Source organism: Kogia breviceps, chromosome 3, assembly GCF_026419965.1.
Source record: "Kogia breviceps isolate mKogBre1 chromosome 3, mKogBre1 haplotype 1, whole genome shotgun sequence".
NCBI classification, from domain to species: domain Eukaryota; kingdom Metazoa; phylum Chordata; class Mammalia; order Artiodactyla; family Physeteridae; genus Kogia; species Kogia breviceps.
The window spans coordinates 148,802,545-148,820,685 of NC_081312.1; the positions used below are offsets into that span (position 1 = coordinate 148,802,545).

The following is an 18,141-nucleotide window of genomic DNA, read 5'->3' on the forward strand; positions in this document are numbered from 1 at the left end:
AACCCCCAGACAATCTCAAAGCCAAGAACAGACCCAATGAAGTGAGTAATTTGAAAAGCAGTTTTGTTTCAACCTCAAGCCAGCATCGCTCGTGCTTGGGAGGGAAAGCCCACCTTGAAGCTTCTCCTTTGGGAGGGACAGGGAGGACTAGAACAATCAACCAATGTTCCAGGTTTTTGGGGGCTGCCCAAGAGATTGATTGCATTCTGGCCTGACTCAAAGCACCATTTTGGCTGCCTGGGGGCCGCTGAGAACAAGAGAACTCAGGGAATTGCTGCAGCACCAGAGAACCTGCAGGACCTGGGACAGACATCAGACAAAGCAAGAGACGACAACCTCCTGGAAAAGAAACTTGATTGGGGGATGAGGGGTTGGGGGTGGGGTGGCAACACAGACAAGTACCGAGATTACACAATCCCACAAAAGGTTTGAGAATCTCTAGCTGGGATGATTGGTGAGATTACTCCCCAGTACAAGCCAGTCTGTAAAGATAGGGAGAAGCACCTGTTTTTTCAGATGCAAAAATCAGAACAAAAAATAACAAGACACATGAAGAAACAAGGAAACATGGCCCAATCAAAGAAATAAATCTCCATATACTGAAAGGAAATGAAATGGAGATCTATGAATTACCTGACAAATAGTTCAAAATAATCATCTTAAAGAAGCTCAATGTGCTACAAGAGAACATAGATAAACAATACACAAAATCAGGAAAACAATGCATGAACAAAATAAGGATACAATGAAGATTTAGAAACTATAAATTCACAAGAGGGGCTCAACAACAGACTTGATCAAGCAGAAGAATCAGTGAACTTGAAGACAGTTCATTTGACATTATCAAGTCAGAGAAACAAACAAAAAGAACAAAAGAAGAAAGCCTAAAAGACTTATGAGACAAAATCAAGTGGACAAATGCATATTACTTAGTAAAAGAAGCCAGTCTGAAAAGGCTACACACTATATGATTTCAATATATAACATCCTGGAAAAGGCAAGACTATGTATGGAGAGTACAAAGATCAGTGGTTGCATCGGTTTTGGGGCGGGGCGGGAGTGGAGGAAGAATGAGTAGGTAAGACACAGAGGATTTTTAGGACAGTGAAACTACTCTGTATGATACAATGGTGGACACATCATTATACATTTGTCCAAACCTACAGTATGTACAGTATCAAGAGTAAACCCCAATTAATGCGAACTATGGACTTAGGCTGATACTGCTGTGTCAAAAAAGTATGTTCATCAATTACAACAAATGTACCCCTCTGTTGGGGGATATTGACAATGGGGGAACTGTGCATGTGTGGGGACAGTAGGTGTATCAGAAATCTCTGTACCTTATGTGTAATTTTGCTGTGAACCTAAAATTTCCCTAAAAAATAGTCCATTAAAAACAAACAAAAAAAGGCTTCAAATCAACAATCTAATTTTACACCTCAAGGAGCTAGGAAAAATAAAACAAAACTAAACCCAGTTATCAGAAGGAAAATTAGAACAGAAATAAATGAAATAGAGAATAGAAAAGGTACACAAATTTAACAAATGCTTAGCTAGAGTAAGAGAAAAGAGAAAGGAGTCAACATAAATCAGAAACGAAAGAGACAGAAATTAAAAAGGGATATGAGACTATAATGAACTGTATGCCAACAAATTGGATAACCTAGAAGAAATGGATAAATCTCTAGAAACTTGCAACCTGTAAGAGTGAACTGTGAAGAAATGGTGATTGAATCAATCATCAAAAACCTCCCAACAAAGAAAAGCCCAGGACCACATGGCTTCACTAGAGGTCTACCTAACATTTAAAGAAGAATATCAATCCTTCTCAAACTCTTCCAAAAAACTGAAGAGGGAATACTTCCAAACTCATTCTGAGGCCAGCATTATCCTGATGCCAAAATCAAACAAAGATCTAAGAAAATAAACTATAGACCAATATACCTGATGAATACTGATATAAAAATGCTCAAAAAAATACCAGCAAACTGAATTCAACAGCACAAAGAATTAACATTATAAACAGGTGGGATTCCTGGAATATAAGAATCAACCAACATATGAAAATCAATGTAATATAGCACATTTTCAGGATGAACGACAAAACCCATGACTACCTCAATTAATATGGAAAAAGCATTTGACAAAAATTCAACACCTTTCCATGATTAAAAAAAACACTCGGGCTTCCCTGGTGGCACAGTGGTTGAGAGTCCACCTGCTGATGCAGGGGACACGGTTTCGTGCCTTGGTCCGGGAAGATCCCACGTGCCGTGGAGCGGCTGGGCCCGTGAGCCATGGCCGCTGAGCCTGTGCGTCCGGAGCCTGTGCTCCGCAAAGGAGAGGCCACGACAGTGAGAGGTCAGTGTAAAAAAAAAAAAAAAAAACACTCAACAAAATAGGAACAGAGGGAAATTACTTCAACATAATAAAGGCTACATATGAAAATCCACAGCTAACGTCATATCCAAGGGTGAAAAACTGAAAACTTTTCCTCTAAGAGCTTGCCTTTTTAAGATAACTTGAATATACATTTAAATTCACAACAATGATATTCACTGAAATCACTGAATTCATCGAAAATATATGCATTTTTAAAACCTTTGTGAATTCAGATGAAATTAATAAATAGGTCAGTGGAAAGGTAGAAGTCCAGATATTAAGAGAACTGGCTTTGTACAAAATAGGAATGGAAGACAACACAGAAAAGTGAGGTTAAAGGAAGAATGGTTATATTCAGATAGCTAAATGGGTAAGTTCTTGAGCAAAGGAAAAGATGGTGTATTTTGGAGCAAATACATTTAAAGGAGGTTTCTCCAACTGCACAGTTCAAAGCTTCTACACACATCTTACATAATAAGTTTTGAAATCTATTAAGGCCTTATTCCATTTTAATGTGTGAGGATAAGTCAACAAGAGATTTTTGTGTGGAGATGAAGAATTTTTTTCTTTTAAGTCTTTTAGCCTAACATAGTTTAAACTGTAGCCACGATTCAAAGATGCTGAAAAGTGGAACTAAATAAGATTCTGCTAGTTGTTTTCATTCTAGCAGGTAATTATTTTCATTACCTAAAGAGTTAAACAAGAGCCATATTTGCCGGCCATGATTTATTTGTCTTTTTTCTTCAAACAGGATAACCAAAGATACAGACAGTATTAAATAAAATAAAACAGATGAAACAAATTCTAAGAGACTGCGATGCCACATGCTATATTTAACCTAATTTTATTCATGCTTGCCTTGGGATGGGGAATAGATCATTCAGTAAAAACATACAGTAAAAACAAAATATGTCTTATCATGTACAACTTTAAAACTACAATAATGATGTACCTTAATTACTTCCATGCACACAAGTCTAACATTACAGTTCTTTTTTTTAAAATAAACACAATTAAGACTTCTAGGAGCATTTTATAATAAAGTAATTCCTAATTTTTCTTTGTAGATAGATCAAGCACCTCCAAAATACAAATTCCTATACACAGTGAGCGTTTTACTTAAAATGAATACTTAAGTAAATTAAGTACATGGAGAGCCTTAGGATAAGCTGACATTATATATTCAGCTAAGTAGGCAACAAACCATAGTGCCAAATGGAAAAAGTGTATTTGCAAATAAATTTCAAAAACTACGTTAACTTTTTATTAATTAAATACAGAAAATATATTGATTTGCTAAAATAAATAAGATGTGATGTAGTAACACTTCACTATAAAGAATGCATACCAGAACATTTATAAACGGTGAGTGAATCTTATTAAGAATAGTTTACTACAATAAACGCTGGCTAAATAGAAGTGCATATTGTGAAGCACTATGGGTGGTATATGTTTTGCCACATACTTTTGTTACCTTGAGGTAGATAACACATGTGTACCAAATTCGGCATTCATTTTCAGTTGCTGCTGGTATCATGTGTTTTTAAGAAATGTGTACAGTATGAAAAACTTGAAAATACTCATGAATGAAAAATGTTTTAGGAAAAAAATAGATATCTTCATGCAATTATGTACAGTCTCACTGTGTAAATTTCAAGGCAAGATTTTTGTTTCCTGTAAAACAGATCATTGTTCTATGAGAGAATGTTTTTTACTTGTCTTAGTGCATTTCTTTTGTCTCCTCCTGCATTGCATTATTTTGCTCTATTCTTTATTTTTGTGTGCAAACGACATGCCAGTTAAAACGAAAACCATCTCACATGTAGAAAAAAAAGTCTGGATTTTAAAAACCAAGAAAATATCCTTTCTAAATGACACCATCTGATTCAAGTAAAAAAATGACTTAAACACTAGTAATGAAGAAGACAAAACACATTTCATGAAGAACACAAAAAGAAATGTCTGCTGAGTGTTTTAGTTCAGATGTTTCAGAATGCTGCTGTATGTTTTATGAGGAATCTGAGGGGAAGATTTCATAGCAGAAGGTGTTAATGTGGCCTGTATTGACTTAAGTGGTGACCCAACTGGACTGTGAAACTGTGGGATGCCTATGGATTCAAGCTGCTTGTTAAAGAGGAACTCCCCACTGTTGTTCAGAAATCCTTCCTCATTTCCTCTCTCCCCAAGCTTCCCATCCTCTACTGGCTCAGTTTCTAGCATTTCAGTATCCTCTTTCCTGCTAAAGAACTTGTCCAGGTAACTGGTGTAAGTGTTTTCCTTTTCAATTTGCTCATCCTTCCTTACCTCACAACAAAACTGATTTATGAGAAAACAGTCCTCCCCACTTCCCACAAACTGGCTATCCCAAGAAGACTGGTACAAGGCTTCTAACTGAGCCAAATTGGCCATTCCTTTCTCCTGTTTCTCTCGGCTTACTGACTTGGATATCAAACTTTTCAATTCTAGTTGGGACACTGAGCTATTCAAGTCATTTAATTTGTCAACAACATCAGTAGGCTCATGTTGTGAACTAAGTTGAATAGTTCCTGCAATAAAGGAATCAAAGTCAAATCCCTGATTCTTTTCCCTTTCTTTTTCAGCCAGTTGCTGTGATGCTTCCTCTAGAGCTATCTGGGCTTTAACCAATCCATTCCTTTCACATTTTGACTTGCCTTTCTTATCAGATTTTTCTTTGCTTTGTTCCTTCCAATTGGAAAGATCTATAATAAGCTTGGGTTCATAGTAATGATTAACTTCACTCTCTCTCCAAACTAAGTTATCTAGGTATGATGATGACCTCGTTTTGTAGTTACAAGTATGGCTACACTCCAGATCACAATATTTGTTTTCATGATGATCTGAGTATTGCCAACAAGGCTCAGTAGAGTAACTGGTGTCAAAAGCAAGATCCTCCAAATACTTTTCACGATCTCCATCCAAATATTTTCGAGGATCGACTTGTACTTCTTCTTCATCAGTGACATCGGACAGAGCTCTTGGGTCAAGCTGAACTTCATCAATATCAAAGTTGTTATGTATAGGCCAATCATGCTCTGAAAACTGACAATCATGGTACCTGAAAAAAATTAATACATTAGTCTGAGTCCAGGTGTATGATTTCATTTTCAAATTCACTGCATGCCTTTTAGATCAAAACACTGCATGCTAGGTCTATGAGGGGATAATAGGAGTGTTAAGTCATGAGCCTTCCTCCAGGAATTTATAATTTATAATCTTAACAGATAGGTAAGCTGTGTTACTATATAAAGCAATATGAGGCAGTATTTGGTAATTACCAATAAAGTATATAATTATACAAAATGCATATATACATGAGTGGCTGATCTACAGTTCAATTCTAACAGTTTCACACATAGAAAAAAATACTTTATGGCCACAAAATGTAGATCTCTAATCTCAATCAGGTGTCATACAGATTTTCACTCTACTGGCAATAAGGCAGATAAGAAGAGGACTTGATGGAAATCATCACCATGAATAGAAAAAAACAAAAAAACCCAACAAGTATCCATGTATATGTCTTACTGAATGTGGTATCCTCTTACTGACACATTACAGTAAGGTGACCACACCATGCTCAAGTAGAGGCAGACTGAGACACACATGAAAACATGGGGGAATGAGGAGGAGGGAATAGAAAAGAGATTAGATAACTAATAAGTATGACAGAAAATGTGGAGACTGGAAAACATCTGGGTATGTGAGGAAAGAACTATACACACATGGTAGAAATGTTCATGTGGAGAAAGAAAATGGTTGGCAGATGTGTGTAAACACTCTCAAATACCTACCTCAACATTTTAGGAGTAAAAAAAATGCAACAAGTGAACAAGCTAATTTCAACATTAACTACTTCTTGTTCCAAAGTAGCATTTAATTTTTCCCATTATGTATATCCTAAGCAGTAATTATTAAATATTTAAATCACATAAAGGCTATTCAAAGACAGCAGTAAGTTCAGTAGAAACCCAAGACCATTTCTAAATTTTTAACTTTTACATTGTCTTTATCATATATAATTTAAAAATAAAACTCACTATATTATGGTTCATTGAAAATAAAATCTTTTTCAAAAAAAAAAAAATCTTTTTCTAATTTAGAGTCAATTTACCTTTCCCAGTTATAAATGTGACTATGAGTTTCATCCATAAGCAAGATATCATCAACTTCATCTTCAATATGAAAGGGATGACTTGAAATTGGCTCATCCATTGGAAAAGAATAAATGCTCATGTAAGGATGGGAAAGCGCTTCTTCTGCTGTCAACCGATCCATGGGGCTAAATGTCAAAATTTGTTCCAGGAAATCCAGTGCTGCAAAAGAGAGGAATAAAACACCTTAACTATACTGGAGGTCCACCAACCCATAAAGGACAAAAAGGGATTATACAATTAAAAGGTAAGTTAATTTAAGTTCTGTCAGAGAAATAAAACCAACTTTCCTGATTCACTGATTGAAAAGACACATGTCCAAGAAACAAAGTAAATATTTGAAATATACCCCAATCTCATATTATGGCCAGTTATAAAGAAAAAAGAATATATTAAATTGAACCATATGAAACTTTCATTTTTGTCAGTCAAAAACGGTCAAATAACAGCAATTTCATATGGCTCAACCTAATACATAGGTCCTAATTTCAGCTCTGCAACTCAATAGCTTAGCTGAATTACTAGCTATGTGGGACTGGACAGGTTATTTAACCTTGCTGAACTTCAGTTTCTTCATGTGTAGAATGGATATATAGATAGATGTCTTACAAGGTGTAAAAATTAAATGTATAGTGTCTAGTGCTTAATATAAAGCCCTTTCCTCCCCTTATCTCACTGACTAGCTGTTGTACTAATTTGTTGATTTCTGTTTCACATCAATCACACTACAGCATATCACACAATGCACTTCATCATTTTAGGGCTATGGTGGAGCTACCACAAACTCAATTCTTCCCGCTCAGTCTTTTAGGCCTTCCTAAGCTCCTTACCCAGCCTGAACCACTCTGTCACCAGCCCTCCACCACCACACACTTCTACACCTTAGTACTGACACCAATCTTCAACTCCGAATCATTCCTACCTTCCACTTTCTCCATTTCCTAGCCATACAGTGCTGATAAAAACTAGATGCAAAATCACATGTATATCTAGCTTTCTACAAATTCATACATACTGTGGAATTTCAATTTGGCCTTGGCTACTGCTTAGCAATGTTCCTCACCATCTCTTTATGCTATCTATCTTCCCATTATTCTCAATAGATAAACCTACTTCACATTTATCTCAACCCCTAGTTCTTCACTATGGCCTATCACATATCTACTTAACCTTACCTTCTGTCTCAAAGGAAAAGCTGGCTAGCCCTTCTCTCTAAAACTAGGCTGCACTCTACAAAGGATGCTATTCTCAATTCCCAATCTCTCATTAACATGAAAAATAGCTGACGTTTATATAGCCATTTATATTTTCACCTTTTCTCCACTCCTCTCTATTATATCACCCTAATCTAGGAAGTCATTTCATGATACAACAAGCTGTTGTTCTTGGTTCTCCTGCAAGAGTCAGTCTTAGGCCAGGGCCCATGTGTCTCAAGGCAAGAGACAATCTGAGGCATAGAGTTATGGATGGTTGACTCAGCATAATCAACATCCTCAGAGGGAAATATATCCAGCTACATAAGAGGAATATACTCTAAAATTCCTAGCATTTGGGAACAGTAGATAGCAGGTAGAAAGAGGCAGAGGTAACAAAGAAAGTAGTCAGGCTGATGGACTTCCCTGGTGGCACAGTGGTTAAGAATCCGCCTACCAATACAGAGGACGGGTTCGATCCCTGGTTTGAGAAGATCCCACATGCCGTGGAGCAACTAAGCCCGTGTGCCACAACTACTGAGCCTGTGCTCTAGAGCCCACAAGCCACAACTACTGAGCCTGCATGCCACGACTACTGAAGCCCGTGTGCCTAGAGCCCATGTGCAACAAGAGAAGCCACGGCAATGAGAAGCCCACACACCGCGAGGAAGAGTAGCCCCTGCTTGCCGCAACTAGAGAAAGCCTGTGCGCAACAACAAACACTCAACGCGGGGAAAAAAAAGAAAAGAAAGTAGTCAGGCTGAGCTCCCAAATGTATGCAAATAAAAAACATTTCCATCGTTGTTGAAAATGCTATTGGATAGCACAGCTCTAGAGGAAATCAGTCTATTTACTACAATGGTTGAAGTATGCTAAGATATAGAAATAAGTGGTAAATCTTTCACCACTCTTATTCAACATAGTTTTGGAAGTCCTAGCCACAGCAATCAAAGAAAAAGAAATAAAAGGAATACAAATTGGAAAAGAAGTAAAACTGTTACTGTTTGCCAATGACATGATACTATATGTAGAAAATCCTGAAGATGCCACCAGAAAACTACTAGAACTAATCAATGTATTTGGTAAGGTTGCAGGATACAAAATTAATGCACAGAAATCTCTGGCATTCCTATACACCAACAACGAAAAATCAGAAAGAGAAACTAAGGAAACACTCCCATTTACCACTGTAACAAAAAGAATAAAATACCTAGGAATAAACCTGCCTAAGAAGGTGAAAGACTTGTACTCAGAAAACTATAAAACACTGATGAAAGAAATCAAAGGTGACATAAACAGATGGAGAAATATACCATGTTCTTGGATTGGAAGAATCAATAATGTGAAAATGACTATACTACCCAAAGCAATCTACAGATTCAATGCAGTGGCATTCTTCACAGAATTAGGACAAAAAATGTTTCAATTTGTATGGAAACACAAAAGACCCTGAACAGCCAAAGCAATCTTGAGGAAGAAAAATGCAGTTGGAGGAATCAGGCTCCCCAACTTCAAACTATACCAGAAAGCTACAGTAATCAAGACAGTATGGTACTGGCACAAAAGCAGAAATACAGATCAAGGGTACAGGATAGAATGCCCAGAGATAAACCCACACACATATGGGCACCTAATTTACGACAAAGGAGGCAAGAACATACAATGGAGAAAAGACAGCCTCTTCAATAAGTGGTGCTGGGAAAACTGGACAGCTACATGTAAAAGAATGAAATTAGAACACTACCTAACACCATACACAAAAATAAACTCCAAATGGATTAAAGACTTAAATGTAAGACCAGACACTATAAAACTTAGAGGAAAACATAGGAAAAACACTCTTTGACATAAACCACAACAAGGTCTTTTTAGAACCACCTCCTAGAGTAACTGAAATAAAAACATAAATAAACAAATGGGACCTAATTAAACTTAAATGCTTTTGCACAGCAAAGGAAACCATAAAGACAAAAAGACAACCCTCAGAATGGGAGAAAATATTTGCAAATGAAACAACAGACAAAGGATTAATCTCCAAAATATAAAAACAGCTCATGGAACTCAATATCAAAAAAAACCAAACAATCCAGTTAAAAAATGGGTGGAAGACCTAAATAGACATTTTACCAAGGAAGACACACATATGGCCAAGAGGCACATGAAAAGATGCTCAACATCACTAATTATTACAGAAATGCAAATCAAAACTACAATGAGGTATCACCTCACGCTGGTCAGAATGGCCATTATCAAAAAAGCTAGAAACAATAAAGGCTGGAAAGGGTGTGGTGAAAAGGGAACCCTCCTGCACTGTTGGTGGGAATATAAACTGATACAACCACTATGGAAAACAGTATGGAGGTTCCTGAAAATAGAACTACCATATGACCCAACAATCCCACTACTGGGCATATACCAAGAAAACCATAATTCAAAGAGACACATTCTACAACGTTCATTGCAGCACTATTTACAATAGCCAGGACATAGAACCAACCTAAATGTCCATCGACAGATGAATGGATAAAGACAATGTGGCACATATATCCAGGGTAATATTATTCAGCCATCAAAAGAAATGAAATGAGTTATTTGTAGTGAGGTGGATGGACCTAGAGTCTGTCATACAGAGTGAAGTAAGTCAGAAAGAGAAAGAGAAAAACTAAGACCGTATGCTAACGCATATATGTGGGATCTAAAAAAGAAAAAATAATGGTACTGATAAACCTAGTTGCAGGGCAGGAATAAAGAGGTAGATATAGAGAATGAACTTGACATGGGGTGGGAGGGCAAAGCTGGGGCGAAGTGAGAGTAGCATCGACATATATACACTACCGGATATAAAATGGTTGGCTTGGGCTTCCCTGGTGACGCAGTGGTTGAGAATCTGCCTGCCAATGCAGGGGACATAGGTTCGAGCCCTGGTCTGGGAGGATCCCACATGTCACAGAACAACTGGGCCCGTAAGCCACAATAACTGAGCCTGCACGTCTGGAGCCTGTGCTCCGCAACAAGAGAGGCCGTGATAGTGAGAAGCCCGTGCACCATTATGAAGAGTGGCCCCCGCTTGCCACAACTAGTGAAAGCCCTCGCACAGAAATGAAGACCCAACACAGCCAAAAATAAATAAATAAACAAATGTGGGGGTTAAAAAAAAAAATCATAAAATGGTTGGCTGGTGGGAAGCAGCAGCATAGCACAGGAGATCAGCTCGGTGCTTTGTGACGACCTAGAGGGGTGGGATAGGGAGAAGGGGAGGGAGGTTCAAGAGGGAGGGGATGTGGGGACATGTGTTATGCATATGGTTGATTCACTTCGTTGTGCAAAAGAAACTAACACAGTATTATGAAGCAATTATACTCCTATAAAGATCTATTAAAAAAAGAGAAATAAGTGGTAAACTATAGAGAAAGGGAGGATGAAAGGTAAGAATGGAGGGAAATTTAAAAGATTGGGTATTCATCTAAAGACAGTAATGGGAACAGGGTTCCTAGTAGTCTTAATGTGTTAATTCACATGTACTTAATCTTATTTGCTTTTTCCCTCTGATGATCATGAACAGAACATGAGAAAAGCTTAAGATGTTTAGGAAACTATATATCCCTATCTTTATGATTCATGAAAGAACTATTATAATCCTGGCATTGATGTAACTAAATACAGTATGATAATTTTTAAAGATGTAAGACACAATCAACTTTTAAGAAAGATGTTTTTCATGTCTAATGCTCTTCTTTTAAAGAACATTATCTTATTACAGATAACTATTACAGGAGCTAGACTTTTGTATCTTATTTATATCAACAAACCCTAAAGATATGTCTTATTTTGAGATATGAAATTAATTACTTTAGCAGTCAACAGTTTTGATTCTCCCCAAGTTCCTACCACTTTCAAGTTTGCACAAACTCTCACATTTAGCACCTAATATTACTAACAGTGATCTGCCAACTTTTATGTAGGAAGTTTGCTCATACGGAGTTTTGATCTTTCCTCCTTCTCTTCCTTGCTCTGAAATCTTTGCTTTCCCTAATTCAATTCCCTCTTTCTTATCTAAATCACATTTATATTCATCCCACACTTATGTATCATATAACCCTCACAGAACCCCATTCCAGCTTAGTGAGAGTCAGTGATTAATATGTTCACCTAGCGTAGATAATCAGAGGTGTAAGCTGGAAAAGTAGATGCAGTTAGAAACAGGAGAGACGGGTTACTTTCTGGAATCTAGAAAATTATTCAGAGCAAAGAAACAGATCCAGCCTAAGTGCCAGGCCAAAAAAGGGAAAGCCAGAGCTGAAGTTTTAGGTATGCTTAAGTGTCTAAAGACTATTTGAGAGAATGCTACTTAATCTAAGGATAAAAAGCTAAAGCTTCCCTACACAAATCCTGCTTACACACAAACACCCCATTACATGATGCCTGCTCTTCAGTCACAATACCTTCTCGACTAATTCCCGGAAGCAGCTGAGTTAAAGGTTTGTGTGGCTCAGTCATGTCATTTCTAATGTAAACTGGAATTACGCTGAGAAGCTCCTGACGATCTTCCTCATGTACGACAGGAATAGATTCTAAAATCAGCTGCATCTGTTCAAGTTCATGTGCACCTGAGATCAAAAAAACACCAAATACAACAGGAATAAACACACTGTTTACTTATTGGCAATAAACATTCTAAAGCTATAGGAAAGTAACTTAAATATTGTAATGAACACTGGGGGGAAAATGGTTTTAACTGAATCATTCAGATTTCACTGCACTGAATGAATATCATCATCAACTTGCTCAAAAAGCATATCTATGTCAATTACTGCTCACTGATATGTTTAGTTTTAGCTGCTTTGTTTCCATAAGAAACTGACTTCAAGTCTGGCCTCATATTAAGGTATCATAAAGCAGTGAAAAAAGCAATGAATTGTGATTTAAAGACCTAGAGTCTAGTCCTAACTGTACTACTAATTAACTCACTGTAACTCTGAGAATACTTAACACAGTGATGACTTAATTTCACTATCAATAAAATAGAGGCCTGGACTAGATTTGTGAAACAAAAAGTTTTATAGTTATATATTAGGCTCAGTTAACATTTCAGGACCACTATTAAAGAAATAAAAAGGGAAACACTTCAGGCTAAATGGGCAACTAAAATTTTTAAAAAAACATTCATTTGCTTTTCCACTTATTTCTAGAAATTCATTCAACATTCAAAATTTTTCTTGAATGCCTACAATGAGCAAGGCACTTAAGAATACATCTGTGAAACAAAACTGAGCAAGTTCCTGCTTTCATGAAGCTCATAATCTAATGGAGGAAGACAGATAATAACTCTGTAAACATTCACATCAAATGGTGACAAATGCTATGAAGAAAAACAGAGTAAGCTAAGGGGGACAGGAGCACTGTTGGGGGTAGGGTTAATTTATATTAACAACCAAGGATGACTAAGGAAGGCCTCACTGAGAAGCTGAAAATTAAGGAAGTTAGGGAACACACCATACTGAGAAAAGGCCCAAAGGCCTACAGGAGACAGTGGGCTTGGGATGTCCAAGAAACAACAATTAGGCAAGTGTAGCTCAAGTAGAGTGGCTCGGGGGGAAGTGATAGGAGATGAGGTCATTGGTACCAGAACACAGAGAGTTTACTTTATCCTGAATTTGATAAGAAGCCATTATAGTTTTGAACAGAGAAATGACATGAGCTATGTTTTCAGCGAACTACTACACTGCTATGTGGTAACTAGAACACAGACAGCAAAGGTTAAAGCAGGAAAGCCAGTTAGGAGGTGATGCATTAGACCAGGAGAGGCATAATGGTTTACTGAACTGGTAGGAGGTGGGTAGTGACAGAGATACTAACAAGCAGTTAGATTCAAGACATATTTTGAAGGAAGAACCTGCAAGATCTGTGCTGAGAGAAGTGAAGGATGATGCCAAGATTTTGGCCTGAGCAACTAAGAAGTGGGTCTGGTTTACTAAGATGAGGAAGAGAGCAGAAAAAGTATGAGGGAGAAATATCAGGAGGTCAGTTTTGGATAGGTTAAATTTGAGATGCCATTAGACATCCAAGTGGAGATACTGAGTAAGACCGAAAAATAAGGCTAGGACACTTACCATAGGTTAAAAACACACAGATTTCCAACGAATGCTTAGTCCTTGCCTTTATTGCTCTGTTAATATATTGAGGCCTATGCTAATCACCACTTAGATCTCCCCCATGTCGCTTTTACTGGATGGTTCACCAACCTACCGAAGAGGCTTTAGAAGGGAACTATCACCGAATCTTTCAAATCATTTCACAAACAATTCTCTTTAATTAAATGTTTAAAGTTTAAAAGGGTTTAAGATTGAAAATTACATTATTCAGAGGGGTTTTTTTAATCCACCTTAACTAAAAACTTTCCCATGCACTTTTTTAGACTCCTTCATAGCACCAAACTCTGCAAAAATTGGTTCTTTCTGAAATATCACAGCAGTCAGGCAACAGGATATGGCAAATCAAACAGGGTTGACAGGGGACACAGAAAGAATTACTGAATTTTCAACAACTGCTAAAAAATTTTACCAGGAAGTGACAAACATGGACAGAATCACGCAACTCAAGTATCATTTAACACAGATAACCAACAAGTACTATGGATCTACAAAATATGAAATTATGTTTAAGAAGATATATGCTAAAGAACACTAGAATTCTGACTAAATTTACTGAGTGAACAATTCAGTGAATATGTAAGTTTTCTCAATTTTTTAGATATTAAAACCATTTTATCTTTTCATTGTAATATTCTAAACCACAATAAATTATTTTAAATCTTACATAAATCTTGATTCATAGATATATGCACAATTATTTCTCTTCAGGATAATTTTTCCCCCTATATTTTAAAATTTCTAACCTGCAAAGAGGGTTTTACCAGTCAGCATTTCAGCAAAGATGCAGCCTGCAGCCCACATGTCAATGGCTTTAGTATAATTATTAGGAGAAAGTAAAAGACGTGGAGATCTGTACCATTTAGTAACCAATCCTTCAGAAAGATGACCCTGAAAAAGAAACAAAAATATACTTTTTACTTTAGCTGAATAACAGTACATAAAAAACATGATTCACTAAAGAATCCTTAATCTAAAACCAAACTGTAATTGTAAAATCCTAAAACAATACTGTTGCTCTCTATGCCTATTTTGAAGTCTCTTGCACTTGTGAACCTGAATGGAAGTTAAACTCCCCCTGTAATATACCATCTATAAAATTATGTTCACATGAAGTCTGCTAACCAAAGTATACTATAAGAATTTAGTGTTAACTCTAGGCCACATATTCAAAACAGGTTTCAGAGGAGGAGCTATTTTTCACTTCAAGTCTCAAGTTGAAAGAGCAGGTATGCTTTAAATCAATGAGAGAAAGGCAGGAAAGAACACCAGAGGTGCTACTTAAAAATGCATTGCTGGGGCTTCCCTGGTGGCGCAGTGGTTAAGAATCCTCCTGCCAATGCAGGGGACACAGGTTTGAGCCCTGGTCTGGGAAGATCCCACATGCTGCAGAGAAACTAAGCCCATGCACCACAACTACTGAGCCCTCGTGTCGCAACTACTGAAGCCTGCGCACCTAGAACCCATGCTCCGTGACGAAAGAAGCCACCACAATGAGAAGCCCACGCACCACAATGAGTAGCTTCTGCTTGCTGCAACTAGAGAAAGCCTGTGCACAGCAACGAAGACCCAACACAGCCAAAAATTAATTAATTAATTAATTAAAAATAAAAATAAAATAAAAATGCATTGCCAACCTCCTTACAGACAATCCAGCAGGCCTGGCTTTACTGCATACCCCAATCCTAATCAATTTTACTACTTTACACTTATGAATTGTTTGACAAAAAGTTACACATATATTTCCTTATTTCATCTTCAAAACAATGTGAAGGTCGATATTAACACTCAGATTAAAGAATCTGCTTAAGGTCATATAGCTTAGCTGGATGTAGAAATTAACTCGATTTTAGATAGTGTAACTTCTAATTCAGTGTTCTATCTACAATACTTCACTGCTATCCATAAAGAGGATGTGGTCATCCATTTCATTTTGGTACTCAATTTCTATGTTAAAGTTTTTTTTTTTAATTAAGTTATACTCAGTGTGAGATGATCATGAAAAGATTTGTCTTAGACATGTGCTATGGGAAGCCAAGCAAGCAGGCCTCCCAGGGATGCTTTATAACTAAAGCAGCTCCATTTTAATATTTTGAACATCAGGATCCCACATATGATTTCATTTGAAAACTAAAAGACCAGAGTTCGGCTCAGAAAATTAAAGCAAGCTTTTATTTAAGGCAAAATTACTATGAATCCTTTTGGCTATTCTTATTGTCTACTTTATGCGAATTTAGATTTCAAACTAAACTAAGTTTACTAAACAAGGCAAAACAGAATAGTATACTCGAATGGAGCAAAAAAGGCATAAAAGTTGAAATAGCAACCCCTATTACCTTCAGATAGGACCACCTTCTGTCCTAAACACATAAGGATATATCCTACTTTTAAATAAGGGAGAATTTCAGTTATATAATAAATATAAATATATAAATCAATATAATAAATAACCATACACTTTTAAGAATTTGTATTTAATCAGGACTCTACTCCATCTTCATTTCAAACACAGGGAGACTGTGAACGGAAAAAAGGTACTATGTAAAGTTTAATACAATTAACTAAAAATTCTGCCACAACACACAAAGGAAACATAAGCACTTATATCTGATGATGTGTATCAGTTTAAAGGTCTGTCTCAGCTGACTTTCCACATACCTTATGGGAATAATGAGGATCCATGATCCGTGCAAGACCAAAGTCGCCTATCTTCAGCACCAAGTCTTCAGTATTAATGAAAAGATTAGCTGGTTTGAGATCTCTGTGCAGTACGTTTGCTGAGTGAATATATTTGAGCCCACGTAGCAGCTGATACATGAAAAGCCTGGCATGCTCTTCCAGTAACGGGCCCTGCTCCAGGACATTAGCCAAGTCTGTCTCCATGTACTCCTGAACAATGTAAACACTGTTCAGTTCAGTAAGAGAGCCCACATCATCTGTTAACTGTCTTCCACTAGGACCAAGAATTTCAAACACCTTCACAATGTTATCATGGTCAAGTCTTCTAATAATTTTGATTTCACGTAGAGCATGTTTGACACTCTGGGGATCAGTAAGGACAATTTTCTTGATGGCTACTCTTTTGTCACAGTCATTGTCTACAGCAGAAAAAACCAAGCCATTGCCTCCACAACCCAATGGTTTTAAGTCCATATACCTAGAGCCCAGATCAAAACCATGAATGTTCATGAGACTTTCAAATTTCTCTGCCATTCTGAAACCCTTACTATTGCCTTTTCCTTTCGGATTGTTGAACTTGTGTAAATAAGGAAGAAAGCTGGCATCAAAAGGAGAGATCTTTCAAAAAGGTAGAAAAAAAATAATTTTGCTTCCACAGCAAGATGGTTTCATTGCATATGCCAACCAGGCCCGTTGAGTTCCCCTTAGATTTAAAGCTCAAAAAGCTCTACTCATACTGAGAATTAAAAAGATTGCAGTACTCATAGTTCAAGAAAGGGGCAGCAACTCTGCAGACATTTAAAGAAAACACTCAAGAAACTCAAACGGAATGAAATGACATACTATGCACTCAGATTTACTGTGCTGAAGGATTTAACATTTAACAAAAATGTGAATAAATATGCACACAACAGGCTTCTATGAACATTCTCCTCACAGTGCAGATACATTCAGTGTTGGACTGGTCCTGAGCAGCATCATTCTAAGGTGCTGGTAAGCACTATTTCCGTTTTGCTTCTTTTCTTCCTTTGTTGCTATATATTTCAACAGGAAGCCCTGGTGGCTGTTGGTTAACAGAAGATGTCTTTTGTTAGTGATCAGGTGGCTCCAGCTCACCACAATCACAATCAAAGCTACCGTCCATCTTACTCTGATACAACCTGGAGGATGAGAAAAAAGAAGGAAAAGAATCACCACTGTAGGAAATGCTTTTTTTTTTTTGGCTGCACCTTGTGACAGGCAGAACTTCCCCGACCAGGGATCAAACCCATACCCGCTGCAGTGTAAGTGAGGAGTCTTAACCACTGGACCACCACGGAAGCCCAGGAAATGCTCTTTTATTCAACTCTGTAAAATGACACAAATTGATCATTTAGCTATAGGCTACTCCTGGTACATTAAACATACGTATTTATAGTCACTAAATGGAAAGATGACCCTCAATCAAAAACAGCAATCCATGTTGTAAGCAATTCACAGGTGTTGGCTCAGACTCCAGATCCCACCATACTAGATTCTTTATATTATTTAGGTCATTAGCTTGTATAATTCCTTAAATGTCAA

General features: G+C 37.1%; 1 protein-coding gene across 5 annotated transcripts in view; it reads right to left on the reverse strand.

The window, feature by feature from the left end:
* Positions 1–3,096: 3,096 nt before the first annotated feature.
* MAPK6 (mitogen-activated protein kinase 6) overlaps positions 3,097–18,141 on the reverse strand; it is a 34,885-nt gene continuing 19,840 nt past the window's right edge. For 2 of the 5 annotated variants that reach the window (XM_067029859.1, XM_067029860.1), the window contains 6 exons: positions 17,852–17,925; positions 16,558–17,738; positions 14,646–14,790; positions 12,193–12,357; positions 6,518–6,719; positions 3,097–5,461 (listed from right to left, as the gene is read on the reverse strand). In XM_067029859.1, the coding sequence (XP_066885960.1) occupies positions 4,360–5,461; positions 6,518–6,719; positions 12,193–12,357; positions 14,646–14,790; positions 16,558–17,112 (2,169 nt within the window). In that variant the 5' untranslated portion in view covers positions 17,113–17,738; positions 17,852–17,925 and the 3' untranslated portion in view covers positions 3,097–4,359. Of the gene's footprint in view, positions 5,462–6,517; positions 6,720–12,192; positions 12,358–14,640; positions 14,791–16,557; positions 17,739–17,851; positions 17,926–18,141 lie in introns of those variants that run through there. The other 3 variants (XM_059056238.2, XM_059056239.2, XM_059056241.2) reach the window with 2 other exon arrangements.